At 42.0% G+C, this 19,734-nt stretch overlaps 1 protein-coding gene across 2 annotated transcripts in view; it reads right to left on the bottom strand.

The window, feature by feature from the left end:
• cdkl1 (cyclin dependent kinase like 1 (CDC2 related kinase)) overlaps positions 1 to 13,639 on the bottom strand; it is a 43,174-nt gene extending 29,535 nt beyond the window's left edge. Inside the window, exon 1 of one of the 2 annotated variants that reach the window (XM_067991648.1) lies at positions 12,943 to 13,639. In XM_067991648.1, the coding sequence (XP_067847749.1) occupies positions 12,943 to 13,110 (168 nt within the window). In that variant the 5' untranslated portion in view covers positions 13,111 to 13,639. The remainder of the gene's footprint in view (positions 1 to 12,942) is intronic. The other variant, XM_067991647.1, reaches the window with a different exon arrangement.
• Positions 13,640 to 19,734: the final 6,095 nt, after the last annotated feature.

The following is a 19,734-nucleotide window of genomic DNA, read 5'->3' as shown; positions in this document are numbered from 1 at the left end:
ACAGCTATTTGATTAAAATCTACAATGCATAACAAACATTGTAGTCCATGTAAGAATATTGCACTAGATTTCCTCACACCAAATAAAAGCATTTACATTTTTCTCCAGTCCTCTACTTCATTTACTTGTCATCTATATTAAATATTATGATTTACTAGAACTATAATTTTTTTTTAAAAAACAGATCAAGGAACTCTCGACGAAGTAGGAGCACCAGTTCCAGCCCGACAAGCAGAGCAGTGCCTGGAATGTGCACTGTCAAACATGACAGCTCTTAATTTTCATGACAATTTACAAATTGTAAAATGTACTCAGATGTACTTACCTTATCTTTACGTTGAGTGTGCCTTTACTTGGCTCCCTTTCGCATTCCAGAATTGTACAACTAATATTTCATAACTCGAGTGCAGAAGAGTTGAACAAAGAAACTGAACACAAAGATCAATATGTCTGAGTACCATCATAAAATTACATTAGAAAAATAGGGATGGGTTTCTCAAAAAAAGGTTTATTTGTTAAACAATTAACCAATATTCTTGTAGTATTTTAACCAATAAAAAATATTTTTAAAAATTAACTTCACATTGAAAGTGCAATGTTGTAGTAAATGCCCCTCCGCCCCCCAAAGAAATAGTGGTACTCTGATTCATTCTTCTTAAATTAATCCTACGATAAATAGAAAGTAAAAGAAACATCAGAATAATGCACACTTTCTATGATTGGATGTAATGTGCTCACTTGGTTGCAGTACAGCTCTTCATATAATGTTAAAGCTATCTAGTGGCAATTATAAGAACCTGGATTCAATTTTGAAACAAATATTAGTGTATTGATGGCAAAACAAAGTTACTAAATTGACTGAAGCAAGAGCCAACAGATTTAATTTTGCTAATGGTAACTGATTAAATATTAAAGATTCATTTTAAAACTATGTAACCAAACAAGTGCAACATTGTGCCCCAGAGTGGACCTACAGATCCAAAACTACATTTCTCTACGGGGCAACATTCCGGGTCTTTAGGGAATGTTGAAACATGTAGATTAGGTGCTTTCCCATATGGAAGGATTAAATGGTGATGAGCTATATTTAGCCACAGTCCTCCTAGTGAGTGACTATTTACAAAATGGCACCGAGAAACTGTCTGGCAGTAAGTCATCAAAAACTATTTTGGCTATAGAGTGGTACATGGAATAAGGAGACTCGGGTGTCAGTGTGATACAGAAAAGGAACTTGGATGATGGTTTAAAAATTATGTAATAAAAACTGAGCTCTTCATATATCAGCTAAGACACTTTGTACAGCAGTGAATAGAAGGGATAAGAATGCAGATACAGATGAGGAATGCCTCCATTCAGTAAATTAAAAAAAAAAATCAGCATTCCCAAAGATTTTGTACAGAGAAAGTAACTATTTTTCAGCAAGTCTTGCACTGAATGTAGTTTGCTACACTTTTCAAACTGCTTAACTTAATGAATACAGAACATAGCATGTTACTGAATGCATTGTGTTATGTATACTAGAATGAACATTACAGATTACAGATATTTACACATAAATAAAATATGTGAAGGGCTGTCATTTTGCCAATTACATACTTTCTGAATATAGTAATACTGTACAATCCACAAATATCTGATTTTTAAAAAGTGGTACTGTGGAAATATGTAGTTTGTGCCATATGTACATCAGTAGTTCAGCAACTGGCTTGGTTTGACACACCCACAAACTTTTAATATGTTTTCAAACACACCATAACAAACTGATTCATTACAAGTTGGCATATTTACTGCAAATGCCAACCCATTCTTAGCAACAGCAGCATTTAGCAAACAGATCATTGCTAGGTTCCAATGTGATACTTATTGTTTACATTAATGAAACCAAGAAATATATCATACATACAGTCTATCATGTCAGAACATGAATGAAAACACAGATTCACCTCCTGATCAACAAAATTAATTATGTTTACATTTACAATATCCACATAGACTAAAGCAATAGTTAAATACAACTGGCAGTTACTGACAAACATGTATGACTATCTGTTCTGTTGTTTGGTTGCTAGCCAACATCAATAGAGATATGAAAAATGAACATTAAAACAAATACACTACAACAGGAAAAAAAGGAGTTGATAGAATAATGATGTGCCAAACCTACCATTGGTAATAAAAGTTAAATTTGCTGATTTATTTTGCCATCACTAGAAAATGATAATGTTTTGCGTTTCATGAAATTCTACCCATCAACCCTGTACTTGCTGACCTACGTCGGCTCCCAGTCCGGCAACACCTCAGTTATAAAATTCTCACCCGTGTTCAAATCCCTCCATGGCCTCGCCCCTCCCTATCTCTGTAATCTCCTCTGGCCCTACAACCCTCCAAGATCTCTGCGCTCCTCCAATTCTGACCTCTTGTGCATCCCCAATTTCCTTCACTCCACCATTGGCGGCCAAGCCTTCAACTGCCTAAACTCTAGAATTCTCTCCCTAAACTTCTACGCCTCTCTATCACCTTCTTTAATTCATTTCTTAAAACCTACCTTTTTGACCATGCTTTTGGTCATGTACCCTAATATCTCTTTATGCCTCGGTGAAACGCCTGGGGATGTTTTATCATGTTAAAAGGTACTATATAATTGCAAGTTGCTGTTGTTTCGAAAAATCTAGCTTTTCGCTCCATTATCTAATCACTGTTAAGATGATAATCTTTTTTCCATCACAATAAAGTAACAACAAACAGCCCAATAGAGAAAATGGCATGGAAAAGGATGTTCTTGGGAAAATGTGCCATTCAAAGGCATTTAGCAACGGGGCAAATTACATGGATTATTTAGAATTTTACAGCCATTTATATCATTAAAATGTATAAATGTTTTTGCTAGTCATTAAAATGGAGCAGTGGGAAAAATGTTGGAAGTATCATGCTATAAAGTAACAATTGCCAATGCCAATAGAATGTTCGGTTATACAAGTAAATCCATAATTTATTGGTCTGGAGACGCAAGAGTGACACTCTAGAAATCATTGGCAAGGACACACCGAGTAGGGTGTCCAATTGTGGTGTCCACTTATGAAAAGACACAGCCATTGGAAAATGTTCAAAGAGGAGTAATAAAGATAGTGCGGGACTTAAAACAATAGAGGGGGGGCTAATACAGACTCGCCTGGGAAAAGAAAGACGACGATAAAACTCAAAGACTAAGGAGAAGGGAGGGAAGAGTTGAGAAAGAATGTTGAATGTTTCAGTTACCTACAGGAAATAATTGCTTCCTGAGTTCCAACTTTCATTGATTAAAAAGATAATTGCTCCACGTGAATACACACTGCATGTAAGTACATATATTTACTCTCCATTGTCATGTATTGAGTAAAGAGCAAATCGTGATCCAAGTATTAAAAAAAATTTTTTTTTTAATCACAAAAGGAATCAGCGCGATGAATTTTGAAAACTTCTTTACAGTGAACTAGGAGACATAGCTATAATCTAAGAAAAGCACAAGCAAAACATATCTTCTAAAGTAAATAGGCTACACTCAAGTTTTTTTTTAAATCATTTTCAGGATGTGGGCATTGCTGGCAAGGCCGGTATTTATTATCCATCCCTAGTCACCCTGAGAAGGTGGTGGTGAACCGCCTTCTTGAACAGCTCCAGTCGTGAGTGGTTTCATTCAACCTAGTACTAGGCCACTTCAGAATGCAGTTAAGTGTCAACCACTTTGACGTGGGACTGGAGTGACAAACAGGCCAGAGTGGGTAAGGACAATAGGTTTCTTTACTAAAAAGGACATTAGTGAACCAGGTGGGTTTTTAATGACAATCCAACAGTTTCATGGTCACTTTTATTGATACCAGCCTTTTACTTCCAGATTACTTAAATTAAATTCAAATAAACTGCCATGGTGGGATTTGAACAGACATTCTCTGGATTATTAGTCCAGGATTCTAGATTACGAGTTCAAGTTATTAATTTTGGAATAACTGGCCATGAAACACAGCTATTGTGGTTTCAGTTTATAATCGATAAAAGAAATGGACAGATCCCTGATTTAACAGGAAGTACAACAACAAGCATTTATATAATACCTTTAACGTAGATTAACCTCCCAAGGCACTTTACAGAGGCATAATGAAAAAAGTGATCAGATATATGTTTGCCACTAAGACAGGAGAGAGAGATGAAGTTGGTGTGTGAGATCCATATATGGACTTAATTAAGAGGTCAAGTTTGCTGGGCTGAATGGCTCTCTCTCATTCTAACCTTCACATAATCAAGTAAGCCATCAACTAGCACCAATTTTTATTAATGCTTTCCTTCCACATGATCTTATTGTCTATTTTAATTTGATTATGTTTGTATTTTAGTTCAAACAAATGTATCCCATTTTATGGGACAGGTATTCATTGTTATAACATTCCCTACGTCAAAGGATACTCTCTAATCAGTATTCAATTCTGGGGGAAGAGGGTTCCTCTCGGATATATAGCCAGAGCCAAGTCCAAAGCACCATGGGTAGCTCAGCTGTACAAGGGGGGTGGAGGAAGGTCGTCAGGAATGCAATAGTGATTGGGGATTCAATTGTTGGGGGAACAGATAGGCGTTTCTGCGCCGCAGACAAGATTCCAGGATGGTGTGTTGCCGCCCTAGTGCCAGGGTGAAGGATGTTACCAAGCGGCTGCAGAACATTCTGGAGGGGGAGGGTGAACAGCCAGAGGTCGTGGTCCATATCGGTACCATTGACATAGGTAGAAAGAGGGATGAGGTCCTGCAGGCAGATTTTAAGGAGCTAGGAAAGAGACTAAGCAGGACCTCAAAAGGTCCGATGCCATGCGCTAGCGAGTATAAAAATAGGAGGCTAGAGAGGATGAATGCGTGGTTGGAGAGAGGGTGCAGGCGGGAGGGCTTTAAGATTCCTCGGGCATTGGGAACGGTTCTGGGGGAGATGGGACCTGTCCAAGCCGGACGGGTTGCACCTCAACAGGGCCGGGACCAATATCCTCGTGGGGAGGTTTGCTAGTGCTGTTGGGGAGGGCTTAAACTAGCTTGGCAGGGGGATGTGAACCTGAGCGTAGATTCAGAAGAGAGAAGCAGAGCTGGAAATGGAAGGCAGAAAATTAGTAAGTGAGTTTGGAAGGCAGAGGAAACAAAGGTTAGAATCTAGACAACAAAGGATTTTGGCAGTGCTTAATGGTATATACCTCAATGCAAGGAGTATAGTGAACAAAGCAGATGAACTAAGAGCACAGATAGACACGTGGAAGTACGATACCTTAGCTATTACTATTCTCTGGAATATTAGTCCAGGATTCTAGATTACTAGTCCAAGTTATTAATTTTGGAATAACTGGCCATGAAACACAGCTATTGTGGCTTCAGTTTATAATCAATAAAAGAAATGGACAGATCCCTGATTTAACAGGAAGTACAACAACTAGCATTTATATAGTACCTTTAACGTAGAATAACCTCCCAACAAAACATGGCTTAAACAGGGGCAGGAATGGCAGCTCAAATGTTCCTGGTTACGGCTTTTCAGGTGGAATAGAGAGGGGGATATAAAAGACGGGGGGGGGGGGGGGGTGGCAATATTGGTTAAAGAAACAATTACAGCTGTGAGGAGGGATGATATGTTAGAAGAATCATCAAATGAGGCCATAAGGGTTGAGCTAAAGAACAAAAAATGGGCAGTCACACTGCAGGGACTGTACTACAGACCCCCAAACAGTCAGAGCGACATGGAAGAGCAAATATGTAGGCAAATTTCTGAGAAGTGCAAAAACAATGAGAGCAGTAATAGTCGGGGATTTCAACTACCTTAATATTAACTGGGATACAATCAGTGTAAAAGGTATAGAGGGCGCAGAATTCTTAAATTGCATTCAGGAGAACTTTTTTAGCCAATACGTAGCAAGCCCAACAAGAGGGAGGGATGCAGTTCTGGATTTAGTTTTAGGGAATGAAGCTGGGCAGGTGGAAGGAGTATCAGTGGGAGAGTATTTTGGTGGTAGTGATCATAATTCAGTTAGATTTAGCATAGTTATGGAAAAGGTCCGAGATAGAACAGGAGTAAAAGTTCTAAATTGGAGAAAAGCCAATTTTACTAAGCTGAGAAGTGATTTAGCAAAAGTGAACTGGAAACAGCTACTTAAAGGTAAATCGGTGTCAGAGCAGTGGGAGGCATTTAAGGGGGAGATTCAAGGGGTTCAGAATAAACATGTTCCCACAAAGAAAAAGGGTGGGACTGCCAAATCTAGAGCCCCCTGGATGACAAGGAGCATACAGGGTAAGATGAGGCAAAAAAGGGAGGCTTATGTCAGACACCGAGAGCTCAATACTACAGAAAGTCTAGAGGAGTATAGAAAGTGCAGGGGTGAAATTAAAAAGGAAATTAGGAAAGCAAAGAAAGGGCATGAAAAAATATTGGCAAGTAAAATCAAGGAAAACCCAAAGATGTTTTATAAATACATAAAGAGCAAGAGGATAACTAAGAAAAGAGTAGGGCCTATTAGAGACCAAAAAGGTAACCTATGTGTGGAGGCGGAAGATGTGGGTATGGTTCTTAATGAATACTTTGCATCGGTCTTCACAAAAGAGAGGGACAATGCAGAGATTGTAGTTAAGGAGGTGGACTGTGAAATATTGGATGGAATAAACATAGAGAGGAAGTATTAAAGGGTTTAGCATCTTTGAAAGTAGATAAATTGCCAGGCCTGGATGAAATGTATCCTAGGCTGTTAAGAGAAGCAAGGGAGGAAATAGAGGAGACTCTGACCATCATTTTCCAATCCTCCCTGGCTACAGGAGTGGTGCCGGAGAATTCGAGGACTGCTAATGTTGTACCGTTGTTTAAAAAGGGAGAAAGAGATAGACCGAGTAATAATAGGCCAGTCAGTCTAACCTCGGTGGTGGGCAAATTGTTGGAATCGATTCTGAGGGACAGGATAAATCGTCATTTAGAAAGGCACGGCTTAATCAAGGACAGTCAGCATGGATTTGTTCAGGGATGGTCGTGCCTGACTAGCTTGATTGAATTTTTTGAGGAGGTAACAAGGAGGGTCGATGAGTATAACATGTTTGACATGGTGGACGTAGATTTTAGCAAGGCTTTTGACAAGGTCCCACATGGCAGACTGGTCAAAAAGTAAAAGCCCATGGGATCCAAAGGAAAGGGGCTAGTTGGATCCAAAACTGGCTCAGTGGCAAGAATGGTTGACGGGTGTTTTTGCAACCGGATGGCTGTTTCCAATAGGGTCCTGTAAGGCTCAGTATTAGGTCCCTTGTTTTTTATGGTATATATTAATGAATATGACTTGAATATGAAGGGCTTGATCAAGAAGTTTGCAGATGAGACAAAAATTAGCCACGTGGTCGATAGTGAGGAGGAAAGCTGTAGACTGCAGGAAGATATCAATGGACTAGTCAGGTCGGCAGAAAAGTGGCAAATGGAATTCAATCCAGAGAATTTTGAGGTAATGCATTTGGGGAAGGCAAACTAGGTAAGGGAGTACACAATAAATGGGAGGATACTGAGAGGTGTAGAGGAAGTGAGGGACCTTGGATTGCATGTCCACAGATCCCTGAAGGTAGCAGGACAGGAAGATAAGATGGTTAAAAAGACATATGGGATACTTTCCTTTATTAGCCGAGGCATAGAATATAAGAGCAGGGAGGTTATGCTAGAACTGTATAAAATATTGGTTAGGCCACAGCTTGAGTACTGCGTATAGTTCTGGTCACCACTTTACAAGAAAGATGTGATTGCACTCTAGAGGGTAGAGGAGATTTACGAGGACGTTGCCAGGATTGGATAAGCTGGGATTGTTTTCTTTGGAACAAAGGAGACTGAGGGGAGATTTAACTGAGGTATATAAAATTATGGTGGGACTGGATGGAGTTGATAGGGAGGACCTATTTCCCTTAGCAGAGGAGTCAGTGACCAGAGGACGTAGATTTAAAATAATTGGTAGAAGGAATAGAGGGGAGCTGAGGAGAATTTTTTTTTCATCCAGGAAGGTGGTGGGGGTTTGGAACTCACTGCCTGAGAGGGTGGTAGAGGCAGAAACCCTCAACTCATTTAAAAAGTTCTTGGATGTGCACTTGAAGTGCCGTAACCTACAGGGTTACAGACCAAGTGCTAGAAAGTGGGGTTAAGCTGGATAGCTCTTTTTCGTCTGGCACGGACACAATGGGCCGAATGGCCTCCTTCTGTGCCGTAACTTTCTATGAAAGACCTACTTGAACCAGAATCTAAATTACACCTTAAACTATCCAAGGTGAAGGAAGTCATACAATTATCAGCTTTTTAAGTACATTAACATAAAACCAGTTCCAACTTTACTGTTTCTAAGAATTCTTTTTCCAATGATTTAGTACCTTATCCTGAATCATTTTTGAGTGGCCAATAACACAAATAATCTGCTCTCAGGCTTCTAACTGTACCACTATTTTAAAATACCTGATAGAAGTGTGCCAGGGGCACCCAGGGTGACTTTCAATAAGACTTTATTTTCCTGCCAGTAAAATGATTAGCCTCTACTTTGTGCCTCTCCCGGTAAGTTACATTATTAAAACTGAATGAGCCCTAGTGATGAATCAAACTTACAAACTGGCACCCTATCATTCTGAGGCAGGATAGACATGTTACCAGCAAGCTCTAAATGGTGTATTACTTCACAGCTTATGCTTACATAAAGAGCTCTTCAACATGCTCAATTTCCAATCTAATTCCCAATCAAGGAGTCGCAGCAACATTGAATCTCGTTAAACCTCACATGGAGGCGCAGCTCACTCAAATTACTACTATTACGGAAGCTACTTCTGTCAGTTTTTATTATCCTGAGCAACTTAATGTGGTAAATTCAGAGTGAATAGAAACAGAATGTAATCCATGCAGGCTTCAATCTTCCATGCACCCTATCCGTGCAACAGTAGTTTCATCTTTGGACACAAACAAAATATGTTATCTGGATTTTTGCCACAAAACCAGAAGCAGGCCTCAGTTAAGGGCATTTCTAAAATTCTCCCTTTCTCACAGCTTGACTTCATTGCCTTGCTCCTCTCCTTTCTTAAGTTCAAATCCTTGTTCAGTTATTGCCATAGGTATTGACCTTAAGCTCAACTTGTCAACTTCCCGCAAGCTAGAAAATAGTGTTAATAAGCAGTGCTTTGGATAGATAACACTGGTGAACCAATAGGCTTGTTGTGGAGTAGCAGGACAACAGGTTTCTTTGGAGAAATATTTACCTTCTCCTCACATAGGCAATAGCTCAACCTCCATTTGTTTGTGGACAACAAACAAATGGAGGTTGAGCAGATTAACTATCTGCCCTCTCAATGGCTTGTTTTGACTAAAATGGGGGAATAAAATCTTTAAGTGTTGTGATATAATTAGAACACAAGAAAACATAAAAGTAAATGAGAAATTGATTCAGCCCATCCAACACTTCCACACACCATACATTATCTACATTTGTTGTATTCTGTTGTAATTATTTATCTCCCAAGAAAAAAAATCCACTGAAATACTTCCTGATCCCTAAAGGTAATCAAGCAAACTTGATTCCCACATCTTCACAATTCAATGCTGGCTTGTTAACCTCCACAGACAACAACTTGCAGTACTATGATATGTTTAATCATCCCAGAATTAGAAACCTCAATCCTTTCCTGACTAGATAATTATCCAGCTTTTTTGAATAAGTCAGTTCGCAGAACATCAACTTTGCTAGAAGTCTATTCTACATGTCCACTCCATATGACAAAAAAAACTTCCAATCTGTGTCCAGCAGTTCTATCTAAAACAAATAGCACGCTACATCACCCATGCCTCTTAGAATTTTAAAGACCTGATTCATGTTCTTCCCTCCCCCATTTTGTCTTTTCGCCAATGAAAAAGTTCAGCTCTGTCTCTCTCCTCAACTTACATCAGAGAATCATCCCTTTCTGCTTTTCTCTGAATCCTCTCTAGCTTTAATGAGCATGAGCATTACTACACTGTGCAGTGCACACACACTCATCTGGTAGCAATATAGTTAACTTTAGAAATATACAGTTGTTACAGCCAATCGCCTGAATTTTTCCAATAGTGCAAATGCCCATTGGGATGAAGCAGTCTTTCATTTATCTGGCTCAAACCCATTGTGGCTGTAATTGGAAGCTAGTCATAAATAACTCAAAAATTGTTCAAAAAGTTATTTCTGTAAAATATATGATGCTAGCATTTCCAATTTTAATTAAATTTATAATAATTTCTTACTGATAATTGTGTTCCATCTCAGTCTACTATAACTCCATCACTCTATCTTAATAAATGATCATGTAACCACCATAAACTTAAGGGGGGAGGGAGGGGAGTAATTTCCCAAATATTTCTTCAACTTGAAATACTCAAACCAGAAGCTTTTGATCAGAAGTTACAGCAAATTAAGGATTAAAGTTATTTTTAAAATGTCATTCTATACTTATCAACCATTAAGAGCTGTTGAGTTGATTGATATGTTCAATCGTGAATAAATTTTTGTTTTATGCATGTAAGCCAACCACGATATTTAGGAGTCTACGAAACAAGCTACTGAGAAATCCACAGGTAACGTTTCTATTTACCTGATATGGGGTACACACTCTGTCCCTGTAGACACACACCCCACTTACCCAAGCCCAGAAAGCTTAGGCACAGTTGGCAGAGCCAAGGCTTATGGACCCGCAATTGAGTATAGAATATTACTCGAGTTGAACCAGGTAAAATCGTGCAGCTTATGAACACAGAGCACTTCCCACTGTTTGTCCAGCCAAAACCTCCTTCCTGTTAGGGTATTGGCTTGCAGAGCTATCTGGAGCCAAGTGGGAAGAATCTCTGCCTCCAAATAACTACCCCAAGTTCCATTCGTAAGAACACTGGCTGGTCAATTGTCAACCTTGTCCTGAAGTCCTGTGGACCTGCCTACTTCAGATAATTGGATTACCAAGTGTGCCACAAAGGGTTAACTTGGTTGCAAACCACCACTGGTATGCCATCATGTAGTCATCTTGGCCCCAAGGAAACCCTGTTTAACCTCCCCATCACAAAGAGGTCAGTTACAAGTTGGCCATCAGACAACAAACACAGGTATAAGCCTACATTAGATGGACAGTAGGTACCAGTAGCTCCTCCTGTGTGAATGCTTTGTCACCATCCTCCTGAACACATGTCCCACTGACTGGTGGTTCCACCAATTGGCAGTGCAGTTTCAGCAGCTTCTTGTCTTTCTGTAACCCAATGATGTGCTCATATATCATTGGGATTAGAGCCTATTCTCATACTTGGCCTACAGGTAGTGTTTCCCAGCAACTGTTCAACCTGATTCTCAGAGTTTTCTCATCAGCTATACAACGGACACCTACCCTTAGCATGATGGAAGAATGTAAACAGATTAGCTTTTAATGTGCCAGCCACTTTGATGTTCCAGACTTCCAAATCCAGTGCTGCATACCAGGCTCACTCATCAACTGTGTAATGCAGGTCATGTGAGGGCTTTCACAAAGAGGCTTACTTGCCATGAAGCTGATTTCCCTTCCAGGGTATTTAGTGATGTGTTTGTGTAATCCAGAAATCTCTCCTTTTGCAACAAATCTACCTCGTAGCTTGGTTCTAGATCTCACAAATGGTCTTTCTGTGTGACTAGGAGTTCTGAACCATGAAGGAGAACTATTTGAACATATCTTGTATGCCAAAAATAGGTGCCAGCCTTGGCTCAGTGTTAGCACTCTCGCCTCTGAGTCAGAAGGTACAAGTTCCACTCCAGCGACTTGAGCAATTTATGCTGACACTTCAGTGTAGTACTGAGGGAGTGTTGCACTGGGCATCTTTCAGGGGAGATGTTCCATCTGCCCTCGCAAATGGATGTAAAAGATGCCATTGCATTATTCGTAGAACAGGGGACTTCTCCATGTTCTGGCCAAAATTTATCCCTCAACCAACACACAAAAACAAATTATCTCATTGCTGTTTGTGGGACCTTGTCCACAAATTGATTGCTACTTCTCCTGTTTTATAACAATGACTACACTTCAAGAGCATTTCATTGGCTGTAAAGCGCTTTGGGATGTCAGAGGGGGTAAAAGGCGCTATATAAATACATGTTTATTCTTTCAAAGGTAACATGTATTGGGAATTTGCTGGCAAAACAGGTTATGGTGGAAGGGTTAGAATTGAAAAAAAATACAACGGGACACAAATGAATTTGCTTCGATACTGAAGCAATTTAAGTACATATGACAATTCTATTTATAACAAACGATGTGTACCGTAGGACAATGTCATGCAGCAGTCTGATTTTTGAACAAAAATAGCCAAATAAAACTACAAACAGCGAAGACTAGTATGGTGCACGTATTTCGATGACTTGTAAGACGTTAAGAATCCACACAAGGCATCAAGGTTTCTAGTGCCGGGCGTTAGTCGCGGTTCAGCAAGGGACAGATTACAGTATTTTCCTGCAGGTCAGCACTTCCACACAAGGTAATTAAAACAAACTTCAAATAGGACAAAACCCCGTGTGTCTCAGACGAGCGAGTAGTTTATCACTACTTCAACAAACTATTAAGGATGTAAATACCCCACGATTTCTACTTGTACACATGAGGTCTGCACTTTGTTTTGGGCGGTGTGTGTGCACAAGCCTGAAGAAAGAAGCGAGTTTGATTGTGAAAACGTACAAAAAAAACCACCGTGAATTGGAAAAACATTGGGATTTCGTTAGACCTATTCACACCGTGCGGACAATCCTGAACGTCTGGAAATTATCTGTCCGATGCAAAATAATTGCATGTTGTCATTTATTCATATAAAAGCGGCCTCTTACTGAAATTATATACAAAGATTGTACATCAAAGACGGTTTACATCATGGGGGTGGGGGAGTTACAGCACCTCTCGCATTGACTGAAAGTCGGTCCGAATTACCTTCAGCATCCGGATCTCTCGGAGTGCAATCTTCTTAATAACAGGATCATCTTCGGATTCCACGAACTTTTTAATTGCAACTATTTGGCCGGTGTCTTTATTCCTGCACTTGAACACAACGCCGTAAGACCCTTCTCCGATTTTTCCAATTTTGTCGTATTTCTCCATCCCCGCCACTGCTTTCCGCCGGTTTATCCTCAGAGCTCAGCGCAAAAAAAGGTCTTTTTTAAATAAAAATGGCGCGTTGACCAAGAGCGAGTGATTTAATTGCGTGAGCGGCGGGAACGAGCGGGAATCCCGGCGAGAGCCGAGGGCTGGAGGCGCCGGCAATTCACGCTCACATTCTGCTCCTGTGCCAGGCGGAGCCGGTCCTCCGGGTTTACCGTCTGCACAAGGAGGAAGCAGAGTGATGGGTGGCGTTGCAGGAAGGTCCAAGGCAGCTCCACCATTACCTGCAGCAGAGCAGAAACCTTATTTAATCCGATTCTTGTCCAGTCACCGGATACTCAAACCAGACACCGCACTCTTGAATTGAACGGAGCCGGTGGGAATCTCCCCCCACCCCGCCCCCGAACCCCAACTCTCGGGCAGCCTGGGACCTGAGGAGGGAGCGGGCGGGATAAAGCTGCTCCTGCGCTTGAGGAGAGGTGATGGGACCCCTCCCCGCCGTCTAAAACACCACTCAGTACAGTCTTCTCACCACAACAACGCGCCACCTTCACCCAAGTGTGAACAACACCTCAGCTGAAGCGCGACTTAACACCCACCAATCGGAGTAGTCGGGGCGGGGCCGTCTCACCTTAAGATTGCACTTCGTGTCCAGGTGCTGACTGGTGGGCACCGCAGGGACTGGAGTGCATCCTGGACCGACATAAAACAATTTTAATTTGACACTTATTTTGGGTTTTTTGGTTTTTCTGCACGTAAACACACCCTAAAACCCCCATTCTTATCCCCGTTCACCTGAGGAAGGAAGGAGGAAGCCTCCGAAAGCTTGTGAATTTAAAATAAAATTGCTGGACTGTAACTTGGTGTTGTAAAATTGTTTACAATTATAAAAGGAGGGGGGGACCCTGAAACACACAAAAAAAGGTGTTCAATGAGGAGGTACTTTACATTTCATTGATTTAAATGTCATTGTGTTCGTACATTTGAGCATTTTCGTGATGCATATTTCTGTGAAATGAAATCGCCAACGGCAGAACCAACAAGTTTTGGAATTTATTAATTTTAATTATCGTTTAGAAAAGTGGTAAAACCAGCAATTTTGCAGGTGAAATTGTTAAAACTCACTATAGAAAATGAAATACCACAACAGATATCTAAGGACAAAATCAGTATATAAATATACATGATGAGGAGAAGAAAGAAAAACTTGCATTTATATAGCACCTTTCACAACCCTGGGACATCCCAAAGCACTTTAGTCAGTGAAGTACTTCTGAAGTGTAGTCACTGTTGTTGTGTAGGACACGTGGCAGCCAATCTGTGCACTGCAAGGTTCCATGAACAGCAATGTGGCCAGATAATCTATTTTTTAGGTGTTGGTTGACAGAGAAATATTGGCAAGGACACAGGGGAGAACTCTCCTACTTTTCTTTGAAATAGTGCCATGGGATCTTTTACATCTACCTCAGAGGGCAGACTGGGCCTTGGTTTAATGTCTCGTCCAAAAGACAGCACAACACTCCCTCAATACTGCACTGAAGTGTCAGCCTAAATTTTGTGTTCAAATCTCTAGAATGGGACTTGAACCCACAACCTTCTGACTCAAAGGCAAGAATACTACCCACTGAGCCACAGCTGACACTGTGGATATAGTGTATATGGACTTTAGAAAAGTCATTTTTTAAATTCGATCATGGGATGTGGGCGTCGCTGGCAAGGCCAGCATTTATTGCCCATCCCTAATTGCCCTTGAGAAGGTGGTGGTGAGCCGCCTTCTTGAACCACTGCAGTCCGTGTGGTGACGGTTCTCCCACAGTGCTGTTAGGAAGGGAGTTCCAGGATTTTGACCCAGCGACGATGAAGGAACGGCGATATATTTCCAAGTCGGAATGGTGTGTGACTTGGAGGGGAACATGCAGGTGGTGTTATTCCCATGTACCTGCTGCTCTTGTCCTTCTAGGTGGTAGAGGTCGCGGGTTTGGGAGGTGCTGTCAAAGAAGCCTTGGCGAGTTGCTGCAATGCATTCTGTGGATGGTACACACTGTAGCCACTGTGCGCCGGTGATGAAGGGAATGAATATTTAGGGTGGTGGATAGGGTGCCAATCAAGCGGGCTGCTTTGTCCTGGATGGTGTCGAGCTTCTTGAGTGTTGTTGGAGCTGCACTCATTCAAGCAAGTGGAGAGTATTCCATCACACTCCTGACTTGTGCCTTGTAGATGGTGGAAAGGCTTTGTGGAGTCAGGAGGTGAGTCACTTGCCGCAGAATACCCAGCCTCTGACCTGCTCTTGTAGCCACAGTATTTATATGGCTGGTCCAGTTAAGTTTCTGGTCAATGGTGAACCCCAGGATGTTGATGGTGGGGGATTCGGCAATGGTAATGCCATTGAATGTCAAGGGAAGGTGGTTAGGCTCTCTCTTGTTGGAGATGGTCATTGCCTGGCTCTTGTCTGGCGCGAATGTTACTTGCCATTTATCAGCCCAAGCCTGGATGTTGTCCAGGTCTTGCTGCACGCAGGCTCAGACTGCTTCATTATTTGAGGGGTTGCAAATGGAACTGAACACTGCGCAATCATCAGCGAACATCCCCATTTCTGAGCTTATGATGGAGGGAAGGTCATTGATAAAGCAGCTGAAGATGGTTGGGGCTAGGACACTGCCCTGAGGAACTCCTGCAGCAATGCCCTGGGGCTGAGATGATTGGCCTCCAACAACCACTACCATCTTCCTTTGTGCTCGGTATGACACCATCCACTGGAGAGTTTTCCCCCTGATTCCCATTGACTTGAATTTTACTAGGGCTCCTTGGTGCCACACTCGGTCAAATGCTGCCTTGATTTGAAGAGCAGTTACTCTCACCTCACCTCTGGAATTCAACTCTTTTGTCCATGTTTGAACCAAGGCTGTAATGAGGTCTGGACCCAAGTGGTCCTGGCGGAACCAAAACTGAGCATCGGTGAGCAGGTTATTGGTGAGTAAGTGCCGCTTGATAGCACTGTCGACGACACCTTCCATCACTTTGCTGATGATTGAGAGTAGACTGATGGGGCGGTAATTGGCTGGATTGGATTTGTCCTGCTTTCTGTGGACAGGACATACCTGGGCAATTTTCCACATTGTCGGGTAGATGCCAGTGTTGTAGCTGTACTGGAACAGCTTGGCTAGAGGCTCAGCTAGTTCTGGAGCACAAGTCTTCTGCACTACAGCTGGGATGTCGTCAGGGCCCATAGCCTTTGCTGTATCCAGTGCACTCAGCCGTTTCTTGATATCACGTGGAGTGAATCGAATTGGCTGAAGACTTGCTTCTGTTATGGTGGGGATATCGGGAGGAGGCCCAGATGGATCATCCACTCAGCACTTGTGGCTGAAGATGGTTGCAAACGCTTCAGCCTTGTCTTTTGCACTCACGTGCTGGATTCTGCCATCATTGAGGATGGGGATGTTTGCAGAGCCTTTTCCTCCCGTTAGTTGTTTAATTGTCCACCACCATTCATGACAGGATGTGGCAGGACTGCAGAGCTTTGATCTGATCCGTTGGTTGTGGAATCGCTTGGCTCTGTCTATAGCACATTGCTTTCGCCGTTTAGCATGCATGTAGTCCTGAGTTGTCGCTTCACCAGGTTGGCACCTAATTTTTCGGTACGCCTGGTGCTGCTCCTGGCATAGTTTTCTACACTCCTCATTGAACTATATACCATATGGGAGCTTACTAGAAAAAATTGAAGTTATGGAATTAGGGGGAGGATCGCAAAATGGATCAAAAATTGGTTAGAAGGGAGAAAAACGAGTGTAGGAGTTAAGGACACTTTTTCAGAGTGGTTGGAGGTGGGTAATGGTGTCCCACAAGGTTCAGCTCTGAGGCCACTTCTGTTCACTGTGTATATCAATGATTTGGATATAGGTCTACAGGGAATGGTGTTGAAATTTGCGTATGACACCAAAATAGGAGGTATAATTATTTAGAAGACTAAAGGAAATTGCAAAGTGATATTGATGAGGGAATAGGCTAAAAAGAGACATGTGAAATTCAATGTCAGTGTGAGGTGATGCATTTTGGTAAAAAATACAACAGTAATGATTATTCTCTGAATGGAAGTAGGTTCGATGCTATGGATGAGCAGAGGGACTTGGGGTACAGGTTCACAGCATTAAAGGCAGCACCTCAGGTTAATAAGGCTGTAAAAAAGATCATAAAATTCTAGGTTTCATCTCGACATATAGAATATAAAAGCAAAGGTAATGCTGAGCCTATATAAAACCTAAAGATCACTTAATAGTGTATGCAGTATTAGGTTCCACACTATTGGAAGGATATTGAGGCTTTGGAAAGGATAGAATGCAAATTCACTAAGATGCTGCTTGGTATGAAGAAAAATACCAAAAAAAGACTTGATACAAATTGGATCTTTTTTCATTGGAACAATGCAGATTATGGGGCGATATAATAGAAATGTTTAAAATTATAAAAGGATGGGACAGGGTATATAGAAGCAGATTGTTTCCAGTAGTTGAGGGGTCAAGAACAAGGGGATGGGGCCATATAAACAAGATTAAATGCAAGATATTTTGAACAGAGGGCAAGAGAAACTTCTTCACGTAGAGAATTGCAAGGCTGTGGAATTCACTTCCAGGGTTATTGGTTGAGGCAGAAACGTGTTACCATTCGAGATTAAATTGGATAGGTGGATGAAGGAAAATATAGGAGCAAGATAGGTAAATGTGATTAAAACCAATTGCTCGCATGGAGGGTAAACGCTGACATATACTGATTGGACTGTTACCGTGTTGCCACTTCTATGTATTTCTATGACTGAGTCAAATTCATATTTACTACATGGGAATACCAGATTATTTCTTAAGTGTTTTGGCTATCATTCACTTTTCAGTGATAGGATGCATTCTGCCAAGTTCTGGTTGAAGTTGGATTTGTGAAAGATGCACCTTAGCTACTTGCTCAGGTTAAACCCTGCAGTGTTCAACCTCTGCACTCTGCTTGAACCTGTGATGTGGAGATGCCGGTGATGGACTGGGGTTGACAATTGTAAACAATTTTACAACACCAAGTTATAGTCCAACGATTTTATTTGAAATCTACAAGCTTTCGGAGGCTTCCTCCTTTCTCAGGTAAATGTCAGGAACTCCTCGAAGCCTACGCATTTATAAATCACAGAACAATACATGGTGGTTACAGTCAGCCTTTGCAACTGCCCATTGCCAAGGCAATCACCGTGTTCAGACAGAGAGGTGTTACCTACAGAACCCCCGAATATACATTCAACAAAAAAAAACAAACTGGAAAAAAAAGAGGCAGAAACATCCGGAAGGCAGAGAAAGCCAGCAAATGACCCGTTATATTAAAAACAGATAGCTTTTGTTCGCTGGTGGGCTTACGTGTAGCGTGACATGAACCCAAGATCCCGGTTGAGGCCGTCCTCATGGGTGCGGAACTTGGCTATCAATTTCTGCTCGACGATTTTGCATTGTCGTGTGTCTCGAAGGCCGCCTTGGAGTACGCTTACCCAAAGGTCGGTGGCTGAATGTCCCTGACTGCTGAAGTGTTCCCCGACTGGGAGGGAACCCTCCTGTTTGGCGATTGTTGCGCGGTGTCCGTTCATCCGTTGTCGCAGTGTCTGCATGGTCTCGCCAATGTACCATGCTCTGGGGCATCCTTTCCTGCAACGTATGAGGTAGACAACGTTGGCCGAGTCACAGGAGTATGAACCATGCACCTGGTGGGTGGTGTCCTCTCGTGTGATGGTGGTATCTGTGTCGATGATCTGGCATATCTTGCAGAGGTTACCGTGGCAGGGTTGTGTGGTGTCGTGGACGCTATTCTCCTGAAAGCTGGGTAATTTGCTGTGAACGATAGTCTGTTTGAGGTTGGGTGGCTGTTTAAAGGCGAGTAGTGGAGGTGTGGGGATGGCCTTAGCGAGGTGTTCGTCGTCATTGATGACATGTTGAAGGCTGCGGAGAACATGGCGTAGTTTCTCCGCTCCGGGGAAGTACTGGGCGACGAAGGGTACTCTGTTGGTTGCGTCCCGTGTTAGTCTTCTGAGGAGGTCTATGCGATTTTTCGCTGTGGCCCGTCGGAACTGTCGATCGATGAGTCGAGCGTCATATCCCGTTCTTACCAGGGCGTCTTTCAGAGTCTGTAGGTGTCCATCGCGTTCCTCCTCGTCTGAGCAGACCCTGTGTATTCACAGGGCTTGAACCTGAGCTGAGCTTCAATCCCCAAATCCATTCTATCACCAAGACTGCCAATTTTCATTACAGTACTGAGGGAGCGCTGCACTGTCGGAGGTGCAGTCTTTCGGATGAGATGTTAAACCAAGGCTTTGTCTGCCCTCGCAGGTGGATGTAAAAGATCCCACATCACTATTCGAAGAGCAAGGGAGTTCTGACTGGTGTCCTGGCCAACATTTATTCCTCAACCAACACCCATCCAGTCATTTATTTCATTGCTGCTTTTCGGAGCTTGCTGAGCACAAATTGGGTGCCACATTTCCCAAATTACAACAGTGACTACACTTCAAAAGTATTTCATTGGCTGTAAAGCACTTTGGGACATCTGGAGGTTGTGAAAGGCGTTATATAAATGAGAGTGTTTTATTTTCAACTCCAAAAT

This window comes from Heptranchias perlo, chromosome 10 (genome assembly GCF_035084215.1).
Source record: "Heptranchias perlo isolate sHepPer1 chromosome 10, sHepPer1.hap1, whole genome shotgun sequence".
Classification (NCBI taxonomy): domain Eukaryota; kingdom Metazoa; phylum Chordata; class Chondrichthyes; order Hexanchiformes; family Hexanchidae; genus Heptranchias; species Heptranchias perlo.
Note: the sequence above shows the minus strand (reverse complement) of the source record. Positions and strands in the feature narration are given on the sequence as shown.